General features: G+C 40.5%; 1 protein-coding gene across 3 annotated transcripts in view; it reads left to right on the forward strand.

Moving 5' to 3' along the window:
• The window catches only part of CPVL (carboxypeptidase vitellogenic like), a 156,477-nt gene that overhangs the window by 14,005 nt on the left and 129,488 nt on the right, over positions 1-12,984 (forward strand). The window contains exons 2-3 of one of the 3 annotated variants that reach the window (XM_032286671.1): positions 197-205; positions 11,792-11,949. In XM_032286671.1, coding sequence (XP_032142562.1) covers positions 197-205; positions 11,792-11,949 — 167 coding nt within the window. Of the gene's footprint in view, positions 1-196; positions 206-11,782; positions 11,950-12,984 lie in introns of all 3 variants that reach the window. The other 2 variants (XM_032286672.1, XM_032286673.1) reach the window with 2 other exon arrangements.

Raw genomic sequence — 12,984 nt, forward strand, 5'->3', positions numbered from 1 at the left:
AGGGTGTTCAGTGGTTTCTGAAGCAGATTAACCGGTTGGTGGACTTTTTTTGTTGCCTCCACCTTGGATGCTAAAGACAATGGATTTTTAAATACCTAATGAGGAATGCACTTCCTTGCCTTTGGATAAGCTGTATGAAGACATTTTGGCTGGTTTGGTTTGAGAGATGATTTCTCATGCTCCACTCTCTTTTCAGGGTTGGTGTGAGCAAGCCAGACTGTGTGGGGCTTTAAGTTCTGGATATGACTAATGAAGCTGATACTGTTAATCATGCCTTTCTTCAGTTGTATATGTGATTAAATGTTTGCAAGAATATAGAGATAGTGGAGTGTAGGGGTTACACTAGAATAAAACCTAAATTCTGTTCTTAAAGTCTCTGAGGGAGCCAAAAACACAGCACTTGGTCTTCTTGAGTTCTGAAGAAATTGAGAAATGACAGAAGAGCAAGGCAGGGGGACAGCAAAACATCAGCTTGATTAACAAGGGAGGCTGAGCTAGAACGGTGCTTTTCCTTTTGGGCAAATGGGCTTCCTATGACTGATGCCCAAGTTGAGCCGACTTGCTCAGCAGTCCTCAGGTCCACGCGGGGTGGACAGAGGTACCCAGAGCTGAGACAAAGCAAGGCCCTAAAACACAGGTTGGCTTTCAATACCCAGCACCAGCCTGTACCTAATCCCCCTTCAAACTACTCTGACCATCGCTCACTGGCCCCCAGCCATGCTGGCTTCCATCTGCGTTGTCTCCTGTTAATGGCCTTTACAGTCACTGTTCTTCCAGGAACTCTTTTTCCTAGACACTGTCTGATGCCCTCGGATCTGCTCAGATGTCACCTACTCAGGGGGCCTTCCCTGACCACCTATCTCAAATAGTGCCACTGCTTGACCCCTTCCTCTCTATTTGGTTTATCCGGCTTTGATTTTCTTAAAAGCTCTTGCCTGTCTCTGTCAGTTCATGAAGGCAGATGCTGTCTGTTTTATTCATTGTATGAGCTAAGGATATATTCAGTGAATGAGCTGATGGTTCAGTTTACTTGGAGTCTGTTCCAGCTCAGCTGCTGCCTGGAGTGTTACTGCTTGCAAAGTGGCCCAGTCAGCATGGGCCTCTATTAAAGTGCTACACTAACTCCTTTTAAGAGTGGAGGTAGGCTGAGGTGCAGTGGCTCATGCCTGTAATCCCAGCACTTTGGGAGGCTGAGGAAGGCGAATTGCTTGAGCCCAGGAGCTCAAGACCAGCCTGGCCAATATGGTGAAATCCCATCTCTACAACAAGTATAAAACTTAGCTGGGTGTGATGGCATGCACCGGTGGTCCCAGCTTCTTTGGAGGATGAGGTGAGAGAATCACTTAGGCCTAGGATGCAGAAATTGCAGTGAGCCAAAATTGTGCCACTGCATCCCCACCTGGGAGACAGAGTGAGGCCCTGTCTCAAAAAAAGAGTGGAGGTGAAGCTCGAATGAGACAATATACGGAAGGTTGCTGAGAAATGTACCAGAAGAATGGAAGCAAGTGCTATAGAGCGGTTACTGCTGCAGATAGTAGTCTCTCTCTTAGAAGCAGGGAGAAGTTTCTTGTCACGTCAGGGAGTGGTGGTTAAACTGATGACATTGCCGAATTTACTAGAATTATCCCCATATAAAATGCTCTCATTCATTGTTCCCAATCTTATCCTTGTGTTTGCCACACTGTGTATCCTAATGTTTTTATTGGAACATTTTAATTAGAGTAGGCAATCAAATGTAGGCAATTCTAAGAAGAAAAGGGCCACACTGACTTGAGCAAAGCTAACAAAAATTTCCTAGTTGAAGACATTGACTTTGCCATGAGATTTTAATGCCCTAAAGAGTAGAGAGCTTCACTTATCCCACCCCCTGCCCAACAAAAGTAATTTTCGAAATGGAAAGAAGTAAACTACAAATCCATTATGAAACAATCTGTGGGCCTGTAATTTTTTACTTCTTTATAAATAAACATACCTTTAAATCACTTGCAATTTCAGTAATCCTGCAAATGGTAAGACAAAACAATCGAGTTTATTCAGATTCTGCTTTTATCAACAGTTACACTGAGGCAGATTTTGTTACATTCTGTCATTTATATAGCAGTTAATGGTAAGTACCTGGACTTAGGCATCCCTTAGATGAGGCTTCAAATTCCAGCTTTGCTGCTTAACAGCTGAGGGGGCATGAGAAATTTAACCAGGAACTGAGTTTGCTCATATGAATATGTCTTACATAAAGCTCTGGTCTTAGAGCTTGTCTGAGAATAGTGTCACAGTCAAGAAAACATAGTGCCAATGACAGACAGCACAGGTTTTCTTGACTGTGACACTATTTAACAAGGGAGCCCATTTAATTGTATTTAGCCTAGACATTCCCAAATGTTTTTCCTTATAACATCTGTTAATATGTTACAGAATTGGTATTCCATAAAGGACCCCGTGGGAAATCCTGGCTTGCAATGATACCAGACATATTTAATGTAAGAAATCAATTTTGCTTCCCTTTTCCAGTTTAGTGTCGGCCAGTCAGAATTTTCACCTGGACGCCTACCCAGCAGCTTAAAGTAGATCTCTTGGGGTTTTGTGCCTTCACGCCCTCCATCCCAGCTCCTTCCATAGTCTTTCCAATCTCCAATAATGACCCCACTATTCATGTATTAGTTTCCTAGGGATGCTGTAACAAAATACCACCATTTGGATGACTTGAAACAGAAATTTATTGTCGCACAGTTCTGAATGCTAGAGTCCAACATTAATGTGTCATGAGGGCCGTGCTCCCTCCGAAACTTGTAGGCTAGGATCTTCTCTGCCTCTTCTAGCTGTTGGTGTTTGCCTGGCACTCCTTGGCTTGTAGATGTGTCACTTAGTGTCTGCCTCTGTTGTCACATGGTATTCTCCTCTATAGTTCCCTCCTCTTATTATAAGGACTTGTGTTATGCTGGATGAAAAGCCCTGCCCTTCTCTAACTCCAGTATAATCTCATTGTAGCTAATTAATAGGTTGGTGCAAAATTACTTTTAATTAAAAGTAATGGCAAAAACTGCAAATACTTTTGCATCAACCTTACAACATCTGCAAAGACCCTATTTTCAAATAAGGTCGTATTGTGAGGTCCTTGGAGTTAGGACTTCAAAATCTCTTCAAGTGCGCGCATAACATCCATGCAGGCACCTGTTTTCTGCCCAGAGTGACACCTTTGTACTGCTTTTCTTTCCCTCGGCCATTTTATCTGGTCTATGAGCAAATACTCTTAGATCTGCCTTCAAAGTGTAGCTGACCCTTTCTCATTACCTCCCCTGCTACTCCTTGACCCCAGCCTTTGTCATCTCTCCTGGATTATAATCTCGGCATCTTATTAGGTATCCTGGTTCCATCCTGATTCTCCTTAGGTCTACTTGTTAGATAGCAATGACAGCAATCATGTCACAGAGTAAAACAGTTGCTATTCCTGCCTTACTCAAAACCCTCTGATGGTCTCTCATTATCATTAAAGTAAAATGCTAACACCGATGAAGGAAGATAAGTCTCTCCACGCTGGGCGATATCCATCTCCCCAGCCTCACTGTGTACCACCCGCTCCCCGATTGACGGTGCCCACAAACCACATTAAGCACCTGCCTGTACTTCAGGGCCTTTGCACTGTTTTCTTAAGGCTGGCTCCCTCTTATCTCTGATCATCTACCCAGAGATGTGTTTGCCACTCATTGTTAGCTGAAACACTTGCACCTCATTTGGCAGAGACCAGAGAAAGTTTTTTTTTGTTTGTTTTTAAAATTATTTTTATTGATTACTTTTTTTTTTTTTTTTTTTGAGACACAGTCTCTGTCACCCAGGCTGGAGTGCAGTGGTACAATCTCAGCTCATGCAACCTCGGCCTCCTGGGTTCAAGTGATTCTCATGCCTCAACCTCATGAGTAGCTGGGATTACAGGTGTGCACCACCAGGCCTGGCTAATTTTTGTATTTTTAGTACAGAAGGGGTTTCACCATGGTGGCCAGGCTGGTCTTGAACCCTTGACCTCAAGTGATCTGCCTGCCTGGGCCTCCCAAAGTGCTGGGATTACAGGTGTGAGCCATCACGCCTGGCTTAGAGAGAGTTTTGTCACCAGTCATGAAGCAAAGCTCTCAGGAAAAAAAAGAGAAACAGGAAACAGTTAGCTGTCCCTGGGAGGGAAAGGATCAATAAGTAATGGGTCCCCCCAAGTCAGATTTATATACGAGTCACAATTTAAACAAATGATTTTCTTGTGCCAATCTGAATTTGGAAAGGAAATTCCCACCTAGAAGAAGAGATCTGAGAGGGCTGATTTTGGTAAGAAAACAAAAAAAAAAAGCAAAAAAAAAAATCCTAACTTTTGTTGTTTTTTAGTTAGTTGTCCCAGGATCTCATCTGCAGGTTCTGGAACTAGTGGGGAATCTCAGCCACTCCATGTTGCCTGCCAGAAACTGTAAGGGGAAAAAAAGAATCTTTCTCATCCATCACAAGGTTCACAGCTGAGACCCCTGTAACAAATAAAAAGAAAAAAAAAAAAAAACAGATTAAATGAGAGAAGTATAAAAGTTGTATTTAAGCTTCCAGTGACACAGAATCCTTCAGAATTCAAAGCCCCACAGACCCAGGGAAAACTGTGTGTCTTTAGGGACATTGTGCAGAGGTGTGATTGGAGGACAAAGGGTGTGATCTAATGGTAATGAACCAGGGAACTCATCAAGGCCTGTTGGTTCAGATTCTTTTCAGCCTCAGCCTGACATTCCTTCCCTCTGGGTATAGGGCAGGACCCTTCTGGAATGAGGGTCTTATGACCTACTTTCAGGGGAAGTAGGTCAGAGAATTCTTTCATGGCCAGCTCTCAGGAGAAAAAGGTGGGAAAAGGTCAGAAAGCAGCCTTCCTGCTTCTGCTGTTCTCTCAATTTCCTGCAGTTTAAAATACTATGCCAAGGTGCTGTTATTTTGGGGTATCATGTTCTGAGCCCTGACACCTCAGTTCCTTGCTTTACCACTTATTAACTGTGAATCTGGGCAAATCACTTAAATTCTCTGAGGATCAGTATCTCATGTATAAAATAAGATGACACAAGGTAAGGTTATTTCTAACCCTTACCTACCTGGTTAGAAATAAAAACATAAAGAATGAGCATAGTTTGTTTTACATAATAAGCATTCAGTATTTGGTAGCTATTAACTAATATGAGCACAATGGTGGCTTTAATCACAGGCATGACCCTTCTGTTTCAAAACTGTTGAAAACATTTGGGGATAATGTCTACATTTTACTTGCCACCACATGCCCACTTAAATTTCCCTTCTGGTTGGAGTGGGATTTCAAGGTAAAGCTCCAGACTACGGTGTCAGATTATATGATTTTCTCCTGTTCCTGATTTCTCATTCTCTCCCTGCCACGTACCTCTAGTTTCCTTTTCCTGCACATCCAAGGCTATGGTGGCAGAGATAAGGATGACTAATTGATGAGAGAGATTAGACACTACTGTCTGATGCCAGAGAGAGGCCTGTGAAAAGGAGACAGGCGCACCTCAGTGCCGCTTCAGCAAAAGGTTGCCCTTGACTTGCGTGTCACGAGTGTGTCCTCCCTGGAAAAAGAGTACTTCAGTAGTGTTGTCCAGGATGTCAACATAGTAAGACTTTGTCCCTTAAATAAACTTCTGGGCTCAAGTGATCCTCCCACCTCAGCCTCCCAAAGTGTCGGGATTACAGGCATGAGCCAGTGCTCCTGGCAATAACTTAATTGCAACTACATGGTTATTATATGAAAGATACATTTCCTTTGATTGAAGTAATTGATAGTGTAAAGTGGGGACATGGAAAGGAGTGAAGGGGAGAACATAAGTATGGTTTAAATACCTGTTCTTTGTTTCTTTGTCCTGATTGTGCAGGTTTTGTTTCTGATTCTGTTTTCATTGGCAAGACACACACCTCCAGAGGTATTTTCAGGTTTATTTTCTTGAGGTCTTGCAAACCTGATGATGTTACTGGTAGATCATATAGGGAAGACCCGGCCAGGATTTTCCCTTTTCGTCTCTTCTGCTGGTCAGGTCGATTGGAACTGGAGTGTGAGCTGATGGAAAATAGCATCTAGCTCATTTTAACAATAATGAAGCTGAGGCCAATGTGTGCAGGTAAATGTTTAACATTGGATCTCTGGGGGGAGAAAAGCCCTGATTTGTGGTGTTTGCTGGTTACTGTGGTGTAAACACTCCTACCACAGTTAATTTCAAGCTACCAACAAGATTACTTAACATGTAGTAGGAAAAAGATGCCCAGAAGTAAACCATCATATGTATAATTTGTTTACCAGACGGATACAAAAAACATAACTCTAGATCACAGATAATAGTAAAATGTAGAAAAATCATCAGGAAATGAGTTTTGAGAGCTTTGAACATATGTTTTAAAATGTAATTTCTTCAGTAAGTTATAACAGTTTAACAGTGGATCTGTTGAACAACTGACTCGACATTTCTGAAAATTCAACCATCAGCTCTCTTGTTCTGGCTTTAGCATATCAAGTGGGACCCAGAGAAGTTGCCATCTTACACAAAGTCCCCTGATGAGTCATGGCAGGACCTGGATTATTACAGAGCTGTTTCTAAAAACCAAACTTCTCCAGACAGATTTACTTATCAATGTTTCTGTTTATTCATTTTTCTTACGGCATCCTCTAGCAATCTATGAAAGGGATTTAGGACTATTACAGGCTGTTACTATCTATTGAGACAGTATGAGTCAGAATATTTGAATATATCTAGAACAAAGGTAGGAGAGCGGGCCAGGCATGTTGGTTCATGCCTGTAATCCCAGCACTTTTGGAGGTCTAGGTGGGAGGATCACCTGAGGTCAGGAGTTTGAGACAAGCCTGGTCAATGCGGTGAAACCCAGTGTCTACTAAAAATACAAAAAATAGCTGGGTGTGGTGATGGGTGCCTGTAATCCCAGCTACTCAGGGGTGGAGGCAAGAGAATCACTTGAACCCAGGAGGCAGAGGTTGCAGTGAGCTCAGATTACACCACTGCACTTCAGCCTAGGCGACAGAGCTAGACTATCTCAAAAAAAAAAAAAAAAAAAAAAGGAAATATGGTAAGTGTGTAAAGATGTTTTAGGCTGACTGTGCTGTGGGCACCATGGTAACCTCTGTGACCTGCACAGACACTCTAGATGAGTTCCTGGAACTGGAAAGCCTGAAGTAACTGGAAGACCACAAAAAGGGGAAGAATGATCATTCCCTGTGGGGCCTAATTAAATTGAGACTTTGTTCTATTGTACCTCATTCGCACCTCAACTGATAAGACAATTGGACTTTGTAACTGACCTTGGTCAACCTCGTGACTCCAGACCCTACAACCCCCTCCCAGCTTGGAAAAACTACCCTAAACTGTAGCTTCTGTAACTTTCCACTGCCTATCCCAAACCTATAAAACCAACTCCTATCCCACTGCCTGCAACTGACTGTCCTTTCAGACTTGGCTGGACCGTGCCCCGGTGAATAAATAGCCATGTTACACAAAGCCTGTTTGCAGGGGTCTCTTCATTCAGAGCACGTGTTTAAACAGAAAGCAGATGAGATTTAGAGCCATAAGTGAATTCTGGCTTTGAGTCTTGGCCTTGCCATCTTGATCAAGTCAGTTACTTCCTGGTTAAAATTTTCTAGCCTGAAGATGAAGGAATTGGACCACATGAACATTTAATATCTTGTAGGTCTAAAATATCATGGTTCATTAGATTCATCAATTCAATAATATTTGCTTAGTACAAACTGTATGCACTCTCATTATCAACTATACGCCAGGAAGAATGAAATACAGATACATTATAGCATCTTACATTTATGCGGAGCCTTCTGATTTGCCAAAGAGAAAGTTTACTTTGAGTCTCTGGGATTCTGTGGCTTTAGGAGATCTGGACACATCTTAACAGAATGTTACAGAAAGAAGAAGCTATTCTAGAAGTACAAATAGAACCTTATTCCTAGGAAACAGAAGAGGTCATAACCAGGTAGTAATAAGAAATAAGCACTTTTTTTTTTGCCATGTCTAGCAGTTGCTTCACTTTGCTTTTTAAAACAAAGCCCTAAATTATTTCTAAGTATAAGATTTTTATAGAAAATTTAGAGATTAAGAAGTATTAAATAAGGAAAAAATGCTATATATCCAATCTAATATCCTGGTTTTCTTTACCTAAGAACATTTTATCATATTTTTCAAAACATTCTTAATAGAATCATTTTAATTGCTGTATATATATATAATAATTTTATCTTTTTGGTGTATAGTAACTTATCTGATGTCTTACTGTTGGAAATTTTATTTTTTGACAGTTTTAATTCTAAAGAGCACTGTGGATAAATAGCTTTGTTCTATGTCAATTGTACGTTGGACACATGATTTCCAACTTTAATATTTAAGGTTTAGTAAGACAATTTTAGCAAATTACAGACTTTTGACCTTTAGATTCTTTGATTCTATCAATATTGCTTTGTGTTTACCTAGATTTTGTTCTGTTTCTAAAGATTTATTAAGAGGAACATTTTATTTGAATTCTTCAAAATGATATGTTTGAACTGGAAATAGCACCACTGTTTCGATGTTAATTCAAGTAGGTGTGACAAAGTGTAGGGTTAACAGTTTTCTTTTTTAAGTTTCTGTGGGAGATATCCTCTAATACAAGGTTTGTTGGTTGAGAAATTGCTCAATATATGTTCAATAAACAAAAAGATTCATGCTAATTTAGGATGGGCAGAAACATATGAGAGGGTGTTAAAAAAAACACAAAAAACCCACTTCTCCATTTATGATACTAGCTTTCACTCTCTTAAGGAGAGATAACAGCAGCAAGCACAGTTCAGGAATTCTGGCTTTTGAATGAAAACTGTGAAATGAAATATGTCGGTGCTTTAATTCACTTGCGTGGGAAACCATGACTCAAATAGTGATTTGATTAAATGTTAATGAGATCTAAGTTGACCCAATTCTTACTTTCATGTATTAGATTTATATTAATTAAAACAGGACCAGTTTTACCTCTTTGTTTAATATCTTTGAGACAACATCTGCTTACAAGGGAAGTGCTGTAACTACCCTGGTTATTTAAATATTAATGGCTTCCATTAAAGGGGCTATGGATAGGCAGCAGGAAGATGGAGAAATTGGATGGCATGATTCATAGGTTTCTGTCTCCAGGAAAAAAAAGTCTTACTCGAAGAGCTGCTTCCATTATTTTTTTAAATAGTGCATGCGTATATATATTATTGTTTTTTCTGAACCAGTTAGAGAGTAAGATTGTTTATTGCAGGCATCCCTTGAAAGTAGCTCTGCTATAAAAGCATCGGTGTAAACAAGTTCACATAATTTAAAAAAATGTTTTAACAGAGCCAGAGAGGTCATTACCCTGGAGCTTCTTGGGAACCTAATTTCAGTTCCTAAATTCATTTTGTTCTTTATTATAGTCAATAACAGGCAAAAGCATTTTTCAGATCCATACTGGATTTGGTTGGCCTTATTTACATTAAGTGTGGGGAATTCTATTAAGTTAACTGAGAGACGTGACAAGGGTTATATATTCAATCACATTATAATTATAAACCTTTATCTTATTGGGGAAATGTGCCTAAAAAGCTTTAAAAATTTGCTACAACCAATATTTTTATGTTATGCCAAATTGGGTTGTAATAAGCATGTGGTTAAAAGATTTTTACACATTACGTATTTTTAAGATGTTCTAATGGCTTGGCATTTTAAAGCACTGAACAAAAGCAGGCGTTGTATTTGCATAATTGTGTATCTCTTTCTTCATCCAGAAATGTGAGTGTGTGGAATACTAACTCATTTCATGTATTTTATTTGGAATTTACAGCTAAGAACGTGAGTAATTTTTCATGCTTAAATAGCAGGAGTGCAGAGTCATATAACGGCCCTGGTGTGCTGTTCTAACTTCCTGCTTAGCAAGGCCAGGATTAGGGTGAGACAAGAGAGGCACTGCCCCAGATGTAAAACTTACTGTCAAAAAAAAAAAAAAAAAAAAACCTCAACATCAATAGTATTTTAATGTAGTAGTTAAACAACTGTGTCATACTGAGAAAAGTTAACGATGGTAAAAATGGTCAGCATTTTAGGTGAAGCTGGCCCTGTGTCTGCACCTCCCTTGCTTCTCCCTAGTCTTGGTCTTGACTGCCTTCAAGTCCTGGTTTGTCTGCTTTCATGTCCTCTCAAATTTTCCTTATCTGAACTTGTTGACAATAATCCTCACTTTCCTAGTATCAAGGAGTTTCTCCTTGGCCAAATTTTAGTTAGGCTTCTGAATCTTCTACTATGCCCATTTGTGTACTTCCTTGTAATGCTCGGTTTTAGCAAAGGACACTGCTCAGTTGTTTTATGAAGAACCACCAAGACCAACATCTGATTGCCTCAGTATCTGACCAGGTTTCTCATCCTGTCTGATCACCCTGGCCTGTCTTCAGCACAAATCCTGTTAGGTCAATTTAGCCAGATCCTCCTTACCCCAGTGCTTCCTTTGAGTAATTTTTCATCCAATGACCCCCACAGTGCTCTTTGGCTATAAATTCCCGCTGGCCCATGCTGGGTTTGGAGTTGAGCCCAATCCCTCTTCCTTGCTGCAAGATCCTGTTGACTGCAAGGTCCCTATGCCTGTCTTTATCCTGATAAAGTCTTGGTCTCCACGCTTTTACAAATAACATTCAGTCATTGTTTCTTTAACACTGGTGAAATCAGGAGATTTAAATCAGCTACAAATACATGGGAAAGCCCACTATAAATATAACTCACATATTGATGTATATGTAAATCATTATACAATTTTATACTGTCATTATCATGCCAGATGAATCCAGATGAATATTCTAAGCAAACACCAGATTTGAAGATCTTTGGAAGGCTTTGTGCTAACAGTTTGGGGCCTAATGTCTTGAATTTACTTATCAGCTAGCAATAAGGGGAGAGTCCCAAGGAGAGTTGTAGGACCTTTCCTTTCAGTTTGTTGCTGCTGTTGCTGTTGTTCTTTGATACAAACTGGGAGTATAAGAGATAGAGGACATAACCAGAAATGCGTTGCTTCTTTGAAGTTTCCCGGCAAAGTATGCATGCATGCCTGAGGTCTCACCTTTGCTTAAGCTCTTTGCGCCCACCTGTGATGCCTTTCCCATTTCTCCCACCTCTCTGAGAAACATTCACCTTGTATCCACATCTGACTTTGGTAAGGTCTCTCAATGATCTCTTGGCCTGAAATGTGTTGTGATCCCTCTGCCCTTCCGTGGTGACATAATGGTTTCTACCACCCATTTATGTTCTTGTGGTCCTGAGGCTTTATCTGATCCTCCATTGAATTTGCTTTCCATACTGAACCTTTAAAAATGTGAGTGATTCACACCTATAATCCCAGCACTGTGGGAGGCGGAGGTGGGAGGACTGCTTGAGCCCAGGAGGCCAAGGCTGCAGTGAGCCGTGATTGTGCTACTGCATTCTAGCTTGGGCAACAAGCAAGACTCTGTTTAAAAAAAAAAAAAAAATGGTAGTTTAAAAATTACTGACATTGTAAATCCTTGAAGAATCTCCCATTAACCTGTGAATGTAAGGGTGAGCAGGGATTGAGTGTGCTTATTTGTGGTGCTATCCAAGGTGCTTGCAAAGGGTCTTTACACACAGTAATTTTTTAAGTGAATAAATGAATTTCTTGCATGTAAAAGGGCCAGGTAAATGTTTACTCTTTTGAGTAAATTTTACTCTTTTGATTCATTTGTGGAATGCTCTTTTTATCCTAGACCTGCTGCCATGTGGAAGGTGATTGTTTTGCTGGTCCTGTTGACGCCTGGCTCCTGTGATGGGCTGCTGGGCTCCCTATACAGAAGTGTTCCCATGCCACCTAAGGGAGATGGAGGACAGCCATTATTTCTTACCCCTTACATTGAAGCTGGGAGTATCAAGAAAGGTAAGTAAGTTTAATTAAATGAGAAAAACCACTGCTATGAATTTAACAGTTTTTCTTAAAACAGGTAATCCATAGAATGCAAAATAGATTTTAGTATTTTTACTGAGTCATTTTGTTTCAAAAATATATAATTTTTTTTTTTTTTTGAGAGTTTTGCTCTCTCACCCAGGCTGGAGTGCAGTGGCATGATCTCGGCTCACTGCAGTCTCCGTTTCCCGGGCTCAAGCAATTATCCTGCCTCAGCCTCCCGAGTAGCTGGGATTACAGGGGCCCACCACCAGGACTGGCTAATTTTTGTATTTTAAGTAGAGATGGGGTTTCACCATGTTGGTCAGGCTGGTTTTGAACTCCTGACCTTTAGTGATCCGCCCGCCTCGGCCTTGCAAAGTGCTGGGATTATAGGCGTGAGCCACTGTGCCCGGCCTATTTCAAATATTACTGACTTGATGTCATATGTTATCTGAGTTTTTTTAGCTAAAATTAGAATGAGCCAGGGCTGAATTACCTGCATGGTTGAGTTGCAGCATTTTATTTATAAGACTACTCCAGTGCTTGTCCCCAGTGGACACTTAATGCTAATACTATACTTGAAACTTACTATGAGTCAATCACTGGTTCCAAGCTTTCTGCATGAACTTATTTAAACATCTCAACTTCCCAGGGAGGTGCACATTTTACACATGTGAAACCAAAGCAGAAAGAGATTGAGCTACTTGCCAGAGTTCAGGCAGATAACAGCTGCTGTGTAGGCTTTATATTAAGACAGCCTCTCTGCTGTGCCCTTCAGCTAGCATGTCTAGGCTTTAGTTTTCTCATTAAGATAAGATGGGGATTTAACAACTTACCCAACTTGCAGAGATGTTGTGAAAACCCAATGAGACAAGGCACATGAAAATTCTTTGTACCCTATAAATTGTTCTCCAAGTATGAGTGTTCGCAAATGGCTTTATTTAGAGATTGTGGGTTTTTCTACTGTTATTACTAAAAGGAAAAAAGATACCAGTTAGTGTTATCAGAGACTAAAATTTATGACCT

The sequence above is a fragment of the Sapajus apella genome, unplaced genomic scaffold (genome assembly GCF_009761245.1).
Source record: "Sapajus apella isolate SASKATOON/1434 unplaced genomic scaffold, GSC_monkey_1.0 scaffold19, whole genome shotgun sequence".
In the NCBI taxonomy this organism is placed as follows: Eukaryota; Metazoa; Chordata; class Mammalia; order Primates; family Cebidae; genus Sapajus; species Sapajus apella.